The sequence below is a fragment of the Phyllostomus discolor genome, chromosome 2 (genome assembly GCF_004126475.2).
Source record: "Phyllostomus discolor isolate MPI-MPIP mPhyDis1 chromosome 2, mPhyDis1.pri.v3, whole genome shotgun sequence".
In the NCBI taxonomy this organism is placed as follows: Eukaryota; Metazoa; Chordata; class Mammalia; order Chiroptera; family Phyllostomidae; genus Phyllostomus; species Phyllostomus discolor.
In genome coordinates, this window is record NC_040904.2 from 168,799,022 (window position 1) to 168,819,305 (window position 20,284).

The 20,284-nt window shown below is 39.0% G+C and overlaps 1 protein-coding gene across 3 annotated transcripts in view; it reads left to right on the plus strand.

The window, feature by feature from the left end:
* Positions 1-1,997: 1,997 nt before the first annotated feature.
* SLC38A4 (solute carrier family 38 member 4) overlaps positions 1,998-20,284 on the plus strand; it is a 38,346-nt gene continuing 20,059 nt past the window's right edge. For 2 of the 3 annotated variants that reach the window (XM_036019137.1, XM_028533018.2), the window contains exons 1-4: positions 1,998-2,141; positions 12,864-13,097; positions 16,848-16,938; positions 17,449-17,564. In XM_036019137.1, coding sequence (XP_035875030.1) covers positions 12,976-13,097; positions 16,848-16,938; positions 17,449-17,564 — 329 coding nt within the window. In that variant the 5' untranslated portion in view covers positions 1,998-2,141; positions 12,864-12,975. Of the gene's footprint in view, positions 2,142-2,341; positions 2,404-12,863; positions 13,098-16,847; positions 16,939-17,448; positions 17,565-20,284 lie in introns of all 3 variants that reach the window. The other variant, XM_036019136.1, reaches the window with a different exon arrangement.

Here is a 20,284-nt window from a genome sequence, read left to right on the forward strand (position 1 = left end):
TCTGAACACTAAACTATAATGTTTAAGTCTGTGCTTTCCTCATGAGAGGAAAGTTACTGTGAGTGTTGTCAAGACCAGACCACACGTTTCTTCATTAGTTTCGGCATGTCCGTACATGTCAAATATCTAGGGAAGACAGTCAAACAAAAGCAAGTTCCTAAACTATTTTAATTCAGCTGACTTTTGTCAAATTAGTTTTCATATGTGTATATCTGATTTTGGGGTCAATGTTAGGAAACTTGTATGGTAAGAATTTTGCAACTAGGGCAGGTTCAAAAGAAATATAAGACCCTTCATAGAAGTCTCTTATGTGTGCTTCTTATTTTAATCCAACGTGTGAATTTACTGTGATTTTTAGTACACTTAAAGAATATCAGAATTATAAGGAATCCAAAACTGTAAAATTTTAAAGAGGTAAAACTTTAGGTATTTATATATTTATTTCTACCCTATTTTATATGAAGATATCGTATTACAAAATTCATGTTTTGCAGTAGATTCATTCTTTTTCAGTTGACCCACTATCGGGTGGGATTTTATTAGGATACAGGTATTTAATTCTCTAACAATTATTTCAGGGTTTTGCTTGCTTAATCTTAGACTCATCTGGTAACTCTGCAAACAGAAGGAAATTGTAAATTGGAAAGATCACAATTAAATGACAAAAAAAATTTGTAAAGATATATTCTTCAAGTTTCCCTTAAATTAAAATAGTATATTTATTGTTATTCTTCCTTAGACAATAATAATTTTCATTTGATAAAGGGAAAAAAACATAGGCTAACTCTGAAAAACAAAGGACAAGTCACTAAAATACAAATAAAAGAAAATGTATCATATTAAAGTTAATAGACCAAATGGGCACATTTGATAAGGAAAGGAAAAATGGGTAACTGAACATCTTATTTAATGTTTAATGTTTTTCATGAACTTAAGAATTTTTACTCCAAGAACAATGTTTAGTTGGTTTTTCTAGAACCAGGGAATTAACACACTGCTGTGATCTAGCATTTCTGCTGATAGCTTCCCATATTGTTCATTCCTGTTAAAAAAGCTGATTTTCAGTATTTAAATTTTCAATTTTCAATAATTGAAATTGTTTTCAATAATTTTCAAAAACTGAAAATATATAAAAGATTTTAAAAAATTTTAATCTTTACCTGAGGATATGGTTTTTAAAAAATTGATTTGAGGGAGAGAGAGAAAGAGAAAAACACTGGTGTGAGAGAAACATTAACTGATCCCCCCCCCCCGCAACACACACCCCCAACTAAGGATCAAATCTGCAACCTAGGTGTGGGATTGAACCCACAACCTACTGGTGTATAGAACGATGCTCCAACCAACGGAGCCACCTGGCCAGGCGAAATATATAAAGGTTTTCCATAAAGAAAGATATACACAATTTAATTCTTTCTCTGATATGTGGAAAGCCAAGTAGATTTTTTTTTTTGAAAGGGGGAAAATATCTGTTTAAAAATTCTTTAAAACCTCCAAAAAGAGTTTTGCTTACTCAGCACGCTTGCTCTCGCATGGCAGCCATGTGACCGGGCTTATGACTTTGACCTCACAGCACCTCAAGCAACTTGGTACCATTTGGAAGTGCCTGTTCTTCTACAACATTTTCTCTAAATAAGTCAACAAGTCAAAAGAAAATAAATCTTCTGCTGTATAATTAATATTTTCTATGCATCCTGATTGTAATATTTCACTTAACAGTCTAGCTCCATAGCTATTATTGGTGTGTTCTTTTACCCTGACTTCAGTTCATAAACCTGTGGGAATGTGTAGAGTCTTGATACAGAATGACACTGATCAAGGTAGAACTTTCAGTAAGTGAGTATTTTATTGAATAAAAGCCAAAATCCTAAGAGCAAATAGAAATTGGTGTAACTGATGTTTAATCCAAGTGAAAAACAGTCAACTGACTTAGCTTTTCTTTTTTCTGAAAGCTGACGCAAGTTGGACCGAGGGCGGTGTCGGGGCGAGGTGGTGGTGGTGATTGGCCCGTCTCCTTCACGCCCACTGGCCTTTAAATCAATGTCTAGATGCCCAAAGGTTCACAGAAGTCAGCTCTGTTTCAGGGTTCTGTCATTCTAAACAATTCTGGAAAGACTTCCAGGACTGGATGAATAGTTAAGGTAAAGCTGTTTTTCCATGAATATATGCAGTGTTAAAATAGTGTTTTTTTCTTGTTTTTATTTTTTATAAGTTAAAAAGTTTGAAAATAGTATCTGGGTAATTTTTTCTCATTAAAAAAAGGATCAATTTAATATAATGTCAGACATTGAAATTGTTTACCCAGATCCTGATTGCAGTTTTCCTTCACTGATGATGTTAGGTTTGAGCCTAAAATCAGAACAGTGGATAACGGGAATGGAAATTACATTTTAAAACCAGCAGGTAACAAGGGTTCAGTTCTTTGTATCTCTTGGTTAATTGTTGAATAGAGTGAAGGGTTCATATAATTGGTCTTAGGGAAAAATATATAAAGTTTTAGAAGTACATTCTCAATTTATAAATTTGAAAATTTTCTTTAGCTTGAAAACAAAAAAAGTCGCCAAAGAAGGGACATCACAGGCAGCAGATGGGAAAGGCTAAGGCCTTGGGCGGCGTCACCGTCAGATAAAAAAGAGACAGTGGTGTCTCACCTTGTCTTCATGTGTGCCCATGTTCATGGGGTATTTTTAGAGCAAATTTACTCAAAGAAACTGATACATTGAATAGAATATAAGCATAGCTTTTGATTTTGAAGAACTGAAGGGAATTGTCTAAAATTAGAACTCTACTCAAATGTATTCATTAAAAAGGGGGAGAACTGTCCGTGGATTTAGGTAGCGGTACATTGGGGGCATCTTCTGGAGCGCACGCTGACAGTTTTAACTAAATGTCCAGGTGATAAAGCTGAGACTGTTCTCTAACTCAGTGGGAAAATATTTTAACTGATGATGTAGGTCATGCTCATGGACGGTTGGCTGAAAGTTTTGCTTTTGACAAACTAAAGAAATTTAGGTGTGTGTTCTAGAAAACACTGCTATTTTATGTGCCAACTTCTACCAGTTGTTCAGACTTATATTTGGTAATGTTTTGGTTATTTTCTTGAGAGTCTTTATACTCCTAAGAAATATATCAGTAACATTTAAGTACTGAGACACGTAATTTTGAGGGCTAAACTCTTGAGTTTTCTTTAACTGTGTTGTTTAATTTGTTTTCATAAAAAAAAAAAGATACCTCCAGTGGTGGTTCGCTATCGATTATATAGAATGCAGACATTTTAGAATTTACTGTATCCACAGCTCATTCTAGCTTATTAAATACCACGCTTTAACATGGGCAGCATAGAGTTCACTGTGTTAATATTACACATGTTAACATATCCCTGTACGTTTTTGGAAACTACTGTTTGGGGAAATTGGAACTAAAATTTAAGCAGGAATTTCAGATGTTTCTTGATGTTTAAGATGACTAGAGAATCCTTGTCTTCTAAGAGCAGAGGTAGAAAGTCTGTAAGCAAAATAGCATATTCAGATTTTATGAATAGTTCTTTATACCTCCTCAGGTGTTTGCTTTAATTCTTATATGAACAAGTATGTAATCTTCTTAGCAAAGGGAAAAGACCTCACTATGGGGTTATTTAGTTTAACTTTTCTAGTTCTCCCTCGATATTACTTGTCAACTATGTCTGAGTAGAGGGGAGGAGTGGAAATGTTATGTTAGCACCAGTGGTCAGGAGTAGCCAAGCAAATACGGGCCTGCTGTTACTGGCAGTTTCTTTTCTAAGATGCCCCTCAACTGACTGTGGTGAGTGCTTTTATGAAAATCAATTTCTGTGAGAAAGCATGTCGGAGACTAACAAGCCATCCGACTATCAATGTGTGACTAGAATGGCACTGTTTGGGAAATAGTTTAAGAGAATTTAATATAAAAATAACATGAGGTTGATTTCATCGTCAAAGCTATGTTTATTTATCTGAGATATGTTTTGTGTGTGGGTTTAAATCTGTTCCTTGGATCCAAGGTAGTTTGCCTGTTAGGAGTTGCATGACCAGCTACTTGCTGCTTGCTCAACCAAAAGATAAAGGACACTTGAAGCTATCTGCTACCTTCACCCAGATTGCAGAGTGGATGTGCCAGAACTGGGTTGGCGTGAAAGAAAAACAGACAGGGATGGCGGGAAGCGCTGTGACGTGTTAGCTCCCTGTCTACCTCCACCTGTCACATATACCAAGTGTCGCAGTAGCTAACTAGGGAAGGTCATAGCTAACTAGGGAAGGTCATAACTTTTGCCTCTTGGCTCAAGGGCAGGTTTGCTTTCCAGACTTGATGTTCTTCTTTGAACATCCTAAGTAAGAAAATGAGAAATTTGCTTATTTTGAGAGTCTTCTATCCCAAATTTCTTAGGTACTTATTCAAAGAACAAGGCATTCTAGTGTTTAAAAAAACTAGAATTTGGGTGTTAGGAATCAGCTAGGTATGGTATTTAGGCATCTCTTAATAAATGTGATGAAACAAAGTCTCATACTGCTAATAATATTCTAAGTACTTTTGTTTCACGTTTTGATTTCATATCCTCATGAATGAGTGAATTCGAGCAACAGTGCAAAAGACTGCCACACTGAGACACCCAGTCCGTTTCTGCGAAACACCTTCCTGTCACAGAGCAGCTTAACTCCATGGGAAAGAAAGGCTAGACCACACGAAGTTCTGTCAAATCAAATCTGATTTTTGTGTTAGGGTAATTTTGAACATTCATTGTGCAACAAAACTGCTGTTTCTCTGGTAGAGAGAGGAAAACTTTATATCTGACTTTGAAATGTTAACCTATCAGTGAATAACAAGGATGCATACTGGTATTGATAAAGTAAATCACATAAAGATGCATTGGGTTTAGTGGAATATAACACCAGGCACTGCGCTAGACACTGAGATTACATACGAGCCTATGAACTGGCCATCGCTTCCACCTGCATGGAGCTTTCTGCCTCGTGGGAGAGACACTTCTTTATCGAATAATCACAACTAAAAGTCTAAGTGCGAAGCGGGACAAGTACTGTGAGGCAGGGGAGAACATGCTGTGAGAACGTGTAACGGGGGCGTCAGTTTTCAGGGTGGGGCCTCTCTGACCATGTGACATTTAAAAATGTTTAGGTTCTTTTGGTTGACTTTGGAGGATCCCCGGGTTGAGAATATGAAGCAGAGCACTCCAGGCAGAGTGGACAGCGTGGTCCAAGGCCCTGACGGAGCCATGGGGAAATGAGAGGAGGCCAGCTACCCAGTGAGTGAGGGCAGGTGCAGCTCAGCCTGGGCCTCAGGACTGTGTCTGGGTTAAAGCACGTGCAGCCTCACAGCACATCAGGGGATTTGACTACATTGAAAAAAGTTGTGAGAAAATTATTTTAGGGCCTTGAGCAGGTGGTCATTTGGCGGAACAATAATGGTCATGGCGAAAGAAGTAAATGAATTTTAAATAAATACTGAAAAAGGACCGAGAGGACTCAGAGACAGACTGCATCTGGGAAGAGGGGTTCCGGGGAGAGGGTGAGCGGCGCCAGCACTGGCAGCCAGGCTCCTCGCGTGAGCGGTGGGTGAGTGGACGTCTGTGTCCCGAGACACAGGGAGCCGCAGAGGGATCTGTGCCCGTGGAAACCACGTTGTGCAACATGCTGTACATAGTATCCTATTCTGTTATTGTGTTTTTCATTCTCAGTGTTTGCCAGCATCATTCTTTTCTCACCTCCCCATGCGGCGAATCATTGATTAGTTCCATAACTATCTATTCAGAGAAAAAAGTCAAAGTGTAAATTATGTTGTAAAAGTTTGCTCAAAAATCCGTTTTCTCTACTAAACAGAGTTCATTGGGTGCAAGGATTCTGTCTTATTCATGCTTTATCTTTCATAGTTTCTGTTTCATGTTTCATTATCAATATGTATTGGATGAATGAATAAATACCACCTGTAAAATACTTCTCCACTGGAGAAGAATTCCGTGACTAATCATGAGATTAAGTTTTAGCAGTTATGATACAGTATAAATTTTTCAAAGTATGTGTTTTGAGCTGCAGGCAAATGGTTCAGAATATCTAGCTTCTCCTAATGTTCTATTATTTTAAATTGTGTTTTTAGCTGTTGTTCCCTTAAAACAGATCAGTAATAGAATGTTAAGAGATAAAGATATGAGCTCTGAAAATGTGTTCCAACTTCTGTTGTCTCTTGACTGAGGCCAAAATTAGGATTAGGGGCCGAGGTCTTAAACCACTACATTTGGGCATATTGTTCTATTACACCACCTTAAAAGAGAGTGGAATAAGTATTTTACAAATGGCAAAGTAGCATAAGTTCAGGTCTCTATTTGCAAAGAGGGTACCTACCTTTTTTCCTGATGTTTGTGTGGGGTTTGAGAACTGTGTAACTAACTGCCTCAGGTAAACTCTATGCATGCATGCATATGCATGTAAAATGCTGGTTATTGGGAGAGCAAAAGGTATTTAAATTTATTAAGGGCCTACTACACGCCAAACTTCGACACACATAATATCTTCTAAACCCTCACAGCACTGCTTTGTGGTAAATGATATTTTCCTCATTTTTACATCTGGAAAGACAAATCAGTGTGAAGTTAGTTAATCTGGCCAGGATTTACACCCGCTTTTACTCATCATCAAAGCCAGACTTCTGCTCCCCGCCTGGGCTTAGTTCCCTGCAGCAAAGACAGCAAGCCGTGCAGAGGGGGCAAGCTGTGCAGTAGCACGGAGGCCACTTACCCTCTCCATGCCTCCACTACCTCACTTGTAAGATGGGAATGAGGACAGAAATAGTGCGCAGGTCAGAAGGCGGCTGGGTTGATAGACATGATGCCCTTACCACAGTGTCTGGTGTGGAATACAAGCCACATGAGTGTTTGATATTCTTCTTTTCTAAAAAAAAATTCTGGGATTAGCATGGTTTTAACACAAATGCAGTCAGTGAGAGTGAGTTTCCTATGAGTAAGTACAACGTGAGAGAGGCTCCATTTGAAGTCCCCAGGACTGCCCACCTGTACAGTGTGTAACTGCCTAAGGGGCTGGCTAAGTCATGTGGGGGAGGTGCAGGGGTAGCACACTCCAGGAACCAGGGCTGGAATGTGCAGATGGCCTGAGGTGGTACGGGACAAGGTGAGTTCCTGAAGGCTAGGCAGCTAGAACAATGAGGCAGGGAGGAGTGGAAGGAGATAAGACCAGAGAAGTAGGTGGAGCACGTAGAACCTTGCGGGCATGTTGAGAATTTTAGACTTTATCCTAAGAGTAAAAGGAAGACATTAAAGGGTTTTAAGCAAATGAATGATCTAAGTTTTGTTTTTAAAACACCACTCTGGCTGTTGTGTGAAAACTGAATAGGTGGGCAAGAGAGGATTCAAGGACATCAGTTAGGACTGTTACAAGTGATAATGTAAGAAATGATGGCAGCTTGGACAACAGTGATGGTGGAAGAAATGGAAGGAGACTAATCTAAGAGATACTTTAGTTACTTGTAAAACCAGCCAGACTTTGCAAAGGACTGGATTCTAGGGGCAAGAGAGAAAACATTGTAGCAGAAGACGGTACTTCAGGTTTGAGTAGCTGGATCAAGGGCGACAACATTCTTTGGATAGGAAACATTGGGAGAGGAAAGACCTGCCACAGTTAGATTCTGGACACATTTAATTTCAGCTGCCTTTGGGATGTGCACAGATGTGCATCCATTGGGCCACAGGACACATGGAACTGGACACCAGAGTAGAGGTCTGGGCTACAAATGAGCTTGGGGAGTCCTCGGTACATAAAGTCTTGGGAGTAGATTGGAAAAAAGGGGGCTCAGGACCTAGCCTGGAGGAATTCAGGCAATGAAACTTTAAACAAAATCACACTTTTTAAAAGAAAAGCAATTCTGAAAAATAAGAAACAGAAGTTGTAAATACTTCTGAGGAGCCAAAAAGCAGATAAAGCTGGAAAATCTGTGAAGGGGAGAAAGAACCAGGGTAAACCAGGTTATGTAGGGGGCGGACCCAGAGGGAGCCTGGGAGCAGCGGGTCAGTCTGGGCTGCCGCTTCTGCCCCTGCTGTGACCTATTCTGTGAAGAAGTTCTGAGAGTAGATTCTAGAATGGGCATAAGGGCCTTCACAGCAGGCAAAGTGGGGTAACAAGCAGGACTAGAAGCTCCACCAAGAAGACAATGCATCACAGCGTTTTGCTGCCAGAGGAGCCTCTCTTTCCCAGAGTGCCAGCTGTGCCCAGGGAGTGGGCTCCCCAGAGGGTGCCCCACACAGAGACAATGGCAGAGAAGCCACTTCCACAGGACCTGCGAGGGAGCAACCCATCAGTGACATGAGCCTGCAAGACTTCAGGGAAACCCTGAGCACCAGCTGTCTAAGTTAACCAATACACTCTTCATTCATAAGTATGAATAGACAACCAAGGATCACTGGGAATTTAAGGAAAATCAGCAGCATGGAAGAGAAGGGCCAAAATGAACAAATAGAATAACTAACTCCATAAAAAATTACATAATTTGAGGAACAAAGGAACTCTTGAAAACTTCCAATCAATATTCTGAGAAAGAGTTGAGAAAATACTGCATCTGAAAACAAAACAAAACAAAGGTAATATGAAAAAATAGGAAGTGGATAGGAACAAATTATTAGAAATTAAACACCTGATTGTGAAAAATAATCAGTGAACTAGTTGAAAAATAAAATGGATACAGTTTAAACAATGTTTATCTACTCTATTCTCAATACTTCCTTCCAGTACCAAACATGTGTGTTCTGTCCCACTCACCCATTTTCTCACACCAGCTGGGTGTCTTAGGATTCAATTCAATTCTGACACTGTCTACCAGGAGTCAGTGTCAGACCCACAGGGTAAGGGCTCTGTCCCACAAACCTTGCCCCACTTCAGATGCAATTGCAAGTCCTGACATCCTGTACTTCTGATCACCCAGCTGTAAATTGAATTCAGAAATTCACTAGAATTGTTCACAGAATGCCAGAAAAACAGTTTACTTATTAGATTACCGGTTTATTATAAAAAGACATAACTTAGGAACAGCCAGATGGCGGAGGTGCACAGGGCAAGCTCTGAGGGAAGGGACACAGAGCTTCCAGGCCTTCTCTGTGCTCCCTCCCAACAACTCCAGGCCTAACCGATCTGCTAGGATTTGTACAGAGGCTCCATTACTGAGGCATGATTGATGGAATCATTGACCATTAGTGATTAACTCAACCTCCAGCCCCTTCCCTCGCCCAGGATGTTGTGGGGTGTGGTGCTGACAGTTCCAACCCTCTAATCACATGGTTGATTTCCCGGGCAACCAGCCCCCATCCATAGGGGCTTTCCAAAAGTCACCTCATTAACTTGAAGTCAGTAGGTTCAAAGGGGCTTGTTATGAATAACAAAAGACACTCCTTTCACCTTTGTTATTTCAGAATTATTTCAGGAACTAGGGAGAATAAGTAAATATTAATGTATTGTATTGCATTAGGAGCTCTGTGCCTGGGAAACTGGGAAGAAGACCAAATACATATTTCTTACTATATCATGCAGCAGATCAACTGTATTATTTTGTATATGGCATCACGGATATATCCCTGAACATTGAGTAGGAAGAGTAAGAGATAGAAAATAAAGAGGAGAATTTAGCCATATAGATCAAGAGGTCTAATGTTAACTAATAAAGTTTTAGAAGGAGCAAATACAGAGGAAGAAAGTTTTAAAATAATAGAATGTTTTTCTCATCAGAAGAAAGATACAAGCCTTTGAATTGAATGGGCTCTCCATGTCCAGAATAAGATGAATTTTTAAAAATATTCACATCTAGTCGCACACTGGAGAAATTTAGGATAATAATGAGGAAAATTCTAAGGTCACGCAGACGGGAAAACCAAACACAGAAGAACCAGATGCATGGGTGGAAGCTAGACGTCAAGAGACTGATGTCTTCAACATTAAGAAGGAAAATGATTTTGAATCTAGAATTCACTCGACCAAGTTTGAGGGCAAAGTAAAGACATTCTCCAACATGAAAAAGAAATTTTGTTTACAAACATGGATATGTTGTGTGAAAAAAAAATGTTAAAGGTGGTATTTCACCACAATGCAAAATCAGCTGAAGAAAGAAGGTAGGATGGCAGTCAGGAAACACTGGCAGCTGAATGAGACCCAAAGGGTGAAGGGGAAACCACTCAGAAAGTAAAAAATGCGGCAAATTCACTTTCACAATTTGAGTAATAACAGACTATATTTCATTTATTACGAGTCAAATATCCCACTTGGGGCTTTGGGGCATACCGTTCACGCAGTCACAATGCTGCGAGTCCCAAAGACTGGTTTTTAGTGTGTAGAAACAATGTACAGAAAATCACAAGAGATTAGTTTTGCAGAATAGCATGAAAATACGAATCTCAACTTTGTAAAAGGATTTCATTAACTAAAAGAGAAATATGTGATAAGGAGAGATAGAAAGAAGTATGTAATTTCCTTATCTTTCATAGGTCCCAGTCCAGAGTTGGTAAACCAAGTCAGAGAGGTTTTAGTGAATAATTTAAACTTAGAATGACTAAATTTAAGTGAAGAACTAAAAACAGAAACTGCCATTAGTGGTTGCTGCTAAGACGTGAAGCTGGTCTGTGTGACTGGTGAGAGAAATCTTTGTACTCACTTAATGCAAGATTCTGTTGTTGTTGTTGTTGTTTTAATTTTAATTGTTATTCAAGTACAGTTTTCCACCTTTTACTCCCATCCCAGCCCACCTCCCCAGTGCTCCCCACCTCTCTCCCGTTTCCACCTCCCCCTAGTTTTTGTCCATGTGTCCTTTATACTCGTTCCTGCAAACCCTTCCTCTTTTCCCCTGAAATTCCCTCCCCTCTCCCCTCTGTCAGCCTGTTCTCAATTTCAGGGTCTTGGGTTATATTTTTCAAGTGTAGTATCTGTTCTCATCAGTTTAAGGTTCTGTTTTTATTCTTAACCATGTACATGTCTGACTACTATTCTTTCTGGTGGTTTTTAAGACTTTTCTCTTTATCTTTGATGTCTTACACTACCTCATACTAATGAATATATTCATTTTTATTCCTCTTGCTTGAAGCACTGTGTACTTTTTTTTAAGCCCTAAAAGCCATCATCTTTTACTCAGTCCCAGACAATTCTTTGCCGTCACGTCTTTCTATTTTGTCCCTCCCTACTCTCATGATTCTCTCATATTAGAATAACAATTAGGGTATATTTAAACTTCTTATTCTTGTTTTCCCCCATGTCTCTTAACTTTATATTTTTATCTCCTTGTGATATAATTTGAGTGATTCCCACAGATCTATCTTCCAGTTCCATTATTCTCCCTTCAGCCGAGTTTTCTTTATGTCATGACTCTATTTTCTATTCTTAGTATTTGTTTTCTGTCTCTTTTTAAAACCAGTCTGGTCTTCTTTTATCATGTTCTTATTCTATAGATGCTATTTCTTATTTTAAATCTGTTTATTATTTTTATTATATTAATTTTAAAGTTGCTTTTTAATTGCGTTGCTATCTGTAATTACTCAGGTGTGAGTCTTGTCATTTCGCATGCCTGCGGACACTCACGAAGATGAGTTCCCATAGGTGTTTCGTAACTTTTGTAATTTAGGTCATGAGTTGCCTTCCACAGACATGCTGCAGCAGCGTGGGGTTGTGTAAGCACTTCCATGTACATGTGCTGGGGGATTTGTGGATATCACGAGTTCTAAAGCAATTTTTATGTTAGTTCCTCTGCTCAGGATTTCCTAACCAAATGGGCAGCACACATTCTAGAGTCACACGTTGCGAGAGTGATAGTATCTTCCCCAATATAATGGTTTAACATGAATCAAATGATTCTAATAGTAAAAATGTCAGAAGAAATTATATCAACAACATGATGGGTTTGTAGTTTTTTTGTTCCCCACAATGCCCGTCTGCCACTTTTCATTACAATCGAGGAAGTAAATAAGGGGCAAATAGTTAAATAGCTTGTGCTGAGATCGACTGAATTAAAGGTAGAAGAGAATCTAAAAGCTGAATCCCTTTGTTGTTAAAATGTATTTTAATTTTATGTGGATGGTGACTGATGCTGACTCAAAGATAAACCTGTACCTTTTGTTGCTATTCTTCACTTTGGCTTCATGATCCAAGGCCCTGGAAGGCGGCTGCCTGAGCCTGATCCTACCCTGTGTCACATGTGGCTAAGCATCTTGGTGGTGTTAATTCTTTCATGCACAATTAGCTGATTAAAGTGGTAATTTTTGTGTGTTAGTGCTAGTAGAGACACTGACACATGCAGATCTTCCTTTGTCAATAATTTACTTTTGTCTCCCTTTCTTTTATGTCATGCAATCTGCTGACAAATACCTAAAGCTTGTTGGAGGTAGAGGAGGGTAAAAGGGGGATAAGAGGTGATGGAAGGAGGCTTGATTTTGCGCTGAGAACACACAGCACAGTACACAGATGATGTATTATAGAATTGTACTCTTGAAACCTACATAATATCATTAACCAATGTCATCCCAATAAATTCAATAAAAATTTTTAAAAACCAACTACCTAAGCTTCTTGAAAACTGTTGCTACATCTTAAGGTTTTTTTTTCCTTCCCATGGTGACTAGCAAAGCATGTGCCCTGTACACATACATAGGCACTCTTATTATAAACATGTGCAGATTTGGCGATTTATTAATAATTTTTCTTCCTACAATTCAATCATTCTGGACATATTTCTGTGAACTTTTCAGGAGTGTACTTCCTTTCCATGTTTTTATAGAGAGGATACACAAAGTAGGTAAGTCTTACTCATTTATCTCATGTAAAGGAAATCATAATGATTGTTTTGTGTTCTGTTTGCAGAACAGTGTGTACTGACCACCAACACAAAGCAGAAGAGCCTTCAGCTGAAGGTACAGTGTACGGCTCACACTGAAGGAGCTCTCCAGTGGAACAGAAAGCGCTGACAGCTCAGATGGATCCCGTGGAGCTGAGTAATGTCAACATGGGGCCCGATGATGAGAGCAGCAGCAGCGGAGAAAGTGCTCAAGATAGCTACAGCGGGATGGGCACTCTGGAAAAGGCAGCAATGAGCAGGTATGAGGTTCAAAGTGACCAGGCTCCATGGAGAAAGTAGACGGGTTTATGGACAGGAAGAACAAGGGGCTTGTGAGGAAGAACTGGGCTGATTTGAGAGAACAATGACATCGATGTTAAACACATCAACTGCCTGATCCTGAAGTGTACACATCATACCATTTTTACATGCCAATCCTTTGTGTGACTAGTTTGCAGTTGAAATTACAGTGTTCCTACCCCTCATTAAATAGAATAACTTAAATTATATTAGGTTATCACTGCTTTTACCCATTGGATCATTCTATCTTAAATTCCTCTCCCTTTGACTACCCTTTAAAATTTGCTCCATCTCGAGTTCTGTAGGGATTCTTGTCTCCCTGAGAGTGTCCTGTCAGCAAGCTCATTCCTAGCTTTCGTGGTTTCACCCACTGGACATACACCATATAAATATATGGAAAGGCCACTGGGAGGAAGCACTATTCTTCTCTAAGGAGCCAGTGCAGTAAATTTTAGAGTTGTTGGACTAGAAAGGCCCTAGAGATGTAAATCCTGGCGTTTTCTAGAGCAGGAGAACAATGTGGTAAAACACGGGGCTTTGGAATCTGCAGAGCAGTTGCCTAACGCTGGAGAAGATATTTATCTTCTTTGAGCTTCATTGGAAAATGTGGAATAGCAAACCAGTACCCACTCTTTTGGGAATAAAATGAGTGCCTAGAATAGAGATGGTATTCAGTAAACCTCTGTTCTTTCTCCTCTGCTTCATCACCCTTAGTAAATTGACCTAAATCTGAGAGCTCTTTTGTTTCTGAGAAGGATGCACACAGACACGAGCTCTGCAGAGGTGGCCATGCTAAAAGAGACACTGTCCCAAGAAGAGTCCTATAGGGCCATTCCACTTGGTCCCCTGAAAGCCGCATGGAAAGAGCAAGGAGACTTTTGTTAAGGTTCATACAACAGGCTCTGGAGTGCTCCCGGGGACTTACCTTTTCACTTCTGACTCATGCGTGGGCCGTCATTTCCCGATTGAACAATCACCTTAAAATGAGTTTTGTTTCTGTTTGCTTTGCATTGAGCCCTTACATGTACATTTTTGAGAAATTCAACATAATGCATTTATTTGGAATCATTATACTTGTATTTTCAATACATGCTGGATTCATATTCAAAACATTTAAGACACTGGGGACATTTCTCATATATTTTATACAGTCTTGGCATGTTTTATGAGTACAACTCATCCCATGCCAAAATAAGAGCATGCAAATGCCTTGAAAAAGAAAATCTAATTACTTCCATATTCTAAATTTTAAAAACCACTTATGGACTAAAGGATTCTAGTTTATTGATTAAGGTAAAAAGTGGAATGTTGGATATTTCAGCATTGAATTCATTTTTGTTTGTATCCTTAGGCCAATTTTAGGCTCCATTTCATCTTGTCTCAGATTCCAATTCTGAATATTATACACTAGTCTCTACATAGCAAGTACATTAACTGCAGACTCAGTAAGGCACCAAAGTGGGGGAGTGCAGAGGTGGAAGGAGGCAGAATCTGAGGGCATTATGCTTCCCACGAGAAGTAGAAGGAGAATGCCAGGAAATGCTCCTAACTTGTATGTGCACTTGAGGTTCTTGAAAACCCACACCTTAGGTTGTAGAAAGCATGTAAAACCTTGTGATTTTGTCTGCTTGTTCTATCACCTGATAATTGTTCTCCATTTTCAAAAAGTAACCTCATTGTCCCTTTTCATCACAAGATTATTTTCAGGATTCATTCCAATTATTAACTATAATTTGCACAGATCTCCCATAATAATCATTTTCCACTTTGCTGTTTCTAAGGGTTATTTTAACAAAATATTCTCCAATTATTTTATCTTACTATGTCATGGAATAAATGTCCTCCAAATTGCAACCTATCTAATTATAAAGCACTCTTCTAATTAAAATTATCCTTGTTATATAAACCATGTCTCTGATGACAAGGCTATGCATTACATTATACAAGAATAACATTATGATAACCAAAAGCCCAGCACAATGGCAAATACTGATAATTTTCAACCATACCCATTCTCTCCTTCTACTTCATTTTTTATTTTTATTTTTTATCTTTATTGTATTTTTTCACCATCTAGTCCCCTTATACCCTCCTCCCACCAGCAGTCACCACACTTTTGTCTATGTCCGTGAGTCCTTTTTCCTTCTTGCTCGATCCCTCCACCTCCTACCTTCCCCACCACCCTCAGCTGTCATCCTCTCCATCTATGAGTCTGTCCCCATTGTCCTTGTTACTTCAATCCATTAGAGTTCACATATGACTGAAATTGTGGCATTTGTCTTTCTCTGACTGGCTTATTTCACTGGAGAATATTAGCATAATATTCTCCAGGTCCATCCATACTGTAGCACAGGGTAAAATTTTATTCTTTTTTATGGCTGAGTAGAATTCCATTGTGTAAATGTCTCATAGTTGTTTTATCCAGTCATCTACTGATGGGCGCTTGGGCTGCTCTCATATCTCAGTGATTGTAAATAACACTGCAATGAATTTAGGGGAGCTTATGTTCTTTTGAATTAGTGTTTGGTTTCCTTTGGACATAGTCTCAGAAGTGGGAAGCTGGGTCAACAGGCAGATCCATTTTTAATTTTTTGAGGTATCTCCAAACTGCTTCCCACAGTGACTGCATGAATCTGCATTCCCACCAATAGGGCAAAAGTGTTCCCTTTTTAACTAAGAAGCATGCATAGTTGAGCATTTCATATTGCAGAAAGCAAGCCTGTATGATATTGTGCAGTGTCAAAATGCAATGGTGGCAGCCAGACTCATTAGTCAAGCCTTCTGGAAATGTGGCTGAGACTAGATTCATATCCTCAGAGCCCCTGGCATGTGACCGCAGGAGCTGACCAGGACACTGAGAGGAGTGCAGCTTCCAGCCTGTGTCCCAGTAGACCACCATCACGATGTTCCATCAGGAGTGATGTTTTAATGCCCTGCTTCCCTCTCAACTCTCCTACTAATTCATTGGGTTTCTTCAATGTTTTTCTTAATTACATCCATTGCCTAATAATCCAAGCTTATTTTCAGAGTAATTAAAATACACAAACTCACATGATGAAAACAACCAAACACAACACCGAGCTACCGCTGAACTGCTTTCCAGCAAGGGCTACATGAATAAACAGGTGGAGTGAAAAAAGAGGAAAAAATCAACTAGATGCTGGACTTGGAGTCTGGGCAAGGGGGTTAGGCATGCCACTTCACTTATCTGAGCCACAGTCACTTCGTCCCTAGAGTAGGGACACAAACAAACCCTCTCATAGGGACATTTGAGCATCAAATGAGATGAGGACCACAGTGCCTACACATTAATAAATGTTTATTGGATTAATTATCTGCTTATGTTGTGCTAGTAGTTGGGGAACACCCATTACTACTCTTCATTCTTCCTTGGGAAGGGCTCTAAGTGGGAGCAAAAGTAGCTCTAATTATTCTCTTTCTTGCGCAGTTAATGTGGGGAGAAGAAATGTGGTTTTAAAAATTCCAACTAAAACTAACATCTTCTTCCATCACAACTCCTTCCCTCACTCCCATAACTGGAGCTCAGTCATTGGTCTTGAAGGAACACTGGAAAAGAGACAGAAGAGTTCTAGGCATCTTGTGTTTACTCCCCTAGTTAGTTACTGAGCTTGCCCGAAACATAAATATAATTCAGAGCATTGACTTAGATGTGTTTACTTTCTTATTTTCTTTTTTATATGTATGTTCAGTCAATTTGCTAACAGAGATGATGAAAGTCAGAAATTCCTAACGAATGGATTTTTGGGGAAAAAGAAGCTGGCAGATTACGATGATGAACATGTAAGTGAACCTCTGCTTTCGGGCAACAAACAGGACTTGAGGGTGTCTGATCTACCAGGTCTGTGCGGGGAAAACAGTGTGACTGAAATTTTCCAAGCCTTGATCAGCACATTCTCTGTTTATTCAGGCCCTTACTGAAATAAGGGCTTGTTTTTCCTGTTCGCCATATGGCTACATAAATCATTTATGAAATTTATTTGTTTTTTGGAAAAATCATTCTAACCCAAATGTAATCCGCAATCATACATGCTTTCCCTTCTTTATATTACTCAGCCTGTATTTTCTGTTTTCATTGAGACCCTTGCTAAGGCTCAGCACAGCATTCCATTGAAAATTACATGGATTTTATTGAAGTTGAGTCAATGAAAAGCTTTCATTCGCTGTGATTTTATCCTAGTCTTGTATCTTAGACACTAATCTCCTGGAAAGATAATGTGAAAGCACGAATAATCCAAAAGTAGCTCATCCTTGGAAAAATATTTGCTTATCATGCATCTCTTTTTCTTTAAGCATCCTGGAACCACCTCCTTTGGAATGTCTTCATTTAACCTGAGTAACGCCATCATGGGCAGCGGAATCTTGGGCCTGTCCTATGCCATGGCCAACACAGGGATCATACTTTTTATGTAAGTGAATGGGCATACCTGCATTTGGTTCGAACCTGGTGTTCTTTTAATTAACAAACTGTAGTTTGATCTTTGTGAACAGAAATAATCTGAGGAATTATCAGCATATCCCTCTTGCTTTTAGATAAAACAGCAACTTGAAGAATACTCAGAGCAGTCTAATCCTAGTACTTGTTCAACCAACCATTCCTAACCAAATGGCAGAAACTCTATGTGCTCAACCAAGCAAAGTGATGGAGAGGCTCCCCAACCCCAGTCTATAGAACCATTTGAAAAAGTAATTCATTATTTAGTGGATGCTTACAACAATTTAGTGTGTAATAGTCAAAAGATTTTTCTTGGATACATATCAGACTTTATAACACACTTAGGAAAAAGACCCATACCAAACCAGGGCCCTGCACGCTCTGTTTCCACGTCCCACCTCATCCCTCATGTCTCTGCACATCAGCCATGCCGGGCACACTGACCTTCTTTCTGTCTCATGAAGACGCCATGTTTTCTTTCACCACAGGGCCTTCGCACATGCTCTTGGAATCCTCCCCTTTTCCTTTTCATGTAGTTAACTCCTGATAGATGAGCTCAGCCTCGTCTCTGTGCTGGCTTCCCTGACCTCCATGAGTGTGTCAAACTACCTTATTATACACTTACTCACCAGTTTTAACATTTGAGTGCAGTTGTATGATTCATTTGATTAATGTCTAGCTCCCTTGCTACACTATAATCTCCAGACAGTTGAGCTTATGTCTGTTTTTACTTATCACATGTCTGTATCCTGAAGACCGAGTACAGGCTTAGAACAGGGAATATTTGTAGAATGGCCCAAGTTTATTCCTAAACCTATGCACTTTAATCAAACGTGGTCAAATGCTGCCTAAGATTAGTAATGCCACATAGCTGACCTGGAGGATGGATACTGCCTTGTCCATGATGGACAGCCACAGATGTCTGTGTGCATTACGTACTGCCTGGTATTTTCCAAGACACAGTTGGCAGCACTGGAATTCTTCACAGGAATAAAGTCTAATGTTAGTCAGGCATCTGTGTGAATGCAGATCACAATCTCCAATGCAATGCAAGAGCATTAAATAACTGTCTAAGAATGCAGCATTTGTATTATCCATACATGCCACTTATGTCCTGAGCATCACTTATGAGACAATCACACAGCTATTCGAGGGCTAAGAATCAGGCAGGACTACAAATATTTATATTGTGGTAGTGCTTTCATTGAAGTGTTTTAGTTATAATATTTTTTAGCTGAATAAGTTTTTATATTCAAAGTCAACTATACTTTTATAAGCCATGTTTGAAATAAACTCATTGTTTTCAATTTGCTGAACCTTAATAACTATAGATGTATTAATATATGTAGTTATATATATTTTTCTCATTAATTACATATACTATCAAAATAATTAGGAAGTTAGCATAGATCACTGATGAAAAGAAGAAGTGTTTCTCCCAACACGAGAGCTGCAGATCATTCTGATGGGAGGAGAATATTCTACTTTTAAAACCAAGAACCTCATTTCAGGCTTATAAACATGTAGCAGATTAATTTGGCCAGAGAAATTAAATTTCTAGACATTGTGGGTATGTTTTAGGTGTCTAAGCAGCACAGACTAGATGCAGTTCCCTCTCCTAATTCACAGCAAGTAACACAGGATTTCATTGGTTTTGCTCTTAGTATTTTCAGCCAGAGCAACCTTGAGTATAGAATACAGGGAATGTTCAGTATTTTTCCAAGAAACAAAATTATGTAATTTGAATTACATAATTCTTTAAAAACAGGTAAGTTCATAAGGCATACAGAAAAATATATGAACAAGTCATTGATTATTTAGTTCTGGTACAGCGTAGTAGAGTAGTTGTAAAATTAATAACTCATGGTCCAAATGTACAGTTGTGACACTGAATTCAGCAGGGATTACCAAAGAATATGATCACTTGTGGGGAAAATCTTTAGTGTGCTCTTATCATGTCAAAACAAAGAATACAATTGTTTTAAGGTCAGGTAAAGTTTATACTACTCCTTAAATTATTACGTAACTGCCTCTATTCATCTTATTTTTACTCTCCAATTCTTGGTCACTGTCTACATAAAGAGATCATACGTGCATGTGGACATGCAGAGGATCCCAAGGTGATTTTTTCTGATTCTAGAAAAGCAATTTCTCTGCACCCCGTACTTACCTTTCTCTGTTTCTCTCTTACACAGGCAATTGCTTGACCCTCTGGGTCTCCCACTTGACCTCTAAGTGCCGGGTCAGTAGTGATGGAGCTCAGACTCTGCATGCTTTGGCTTCTCTGGTTTTAGATTTTAGATTAAGGTTTAGTCAGACTATTGAATAGCCCTCCAATTATAAATGTTGGTGCAACTATCATGCAAATATGAAGTACATAGACCCATGGGCTGAGTAAGTAGATGTGGTATTTGCTAATTTTGCTATACATTTAGCATCTAAGTTAAGTTATGAACCAGATTTTACTACTGGGTAACATTAAAAAGAAATATGTCAGGAATTTCAGGTAGTAGGTTTTGGTACACAAGTAGCAAATTCCAGTTTTCTGACACTACAGAGTATGTGTGGAGCTCTGAAAAGAGTGTCTCAGCTTACCCCAAATCCACATACTTTTGAGTATTAATGATTAAAAAGACCAATGTGAGAATTTACTATCTGTTTTTATATCTTATTTATTTTCTGTTCTCTATTTGC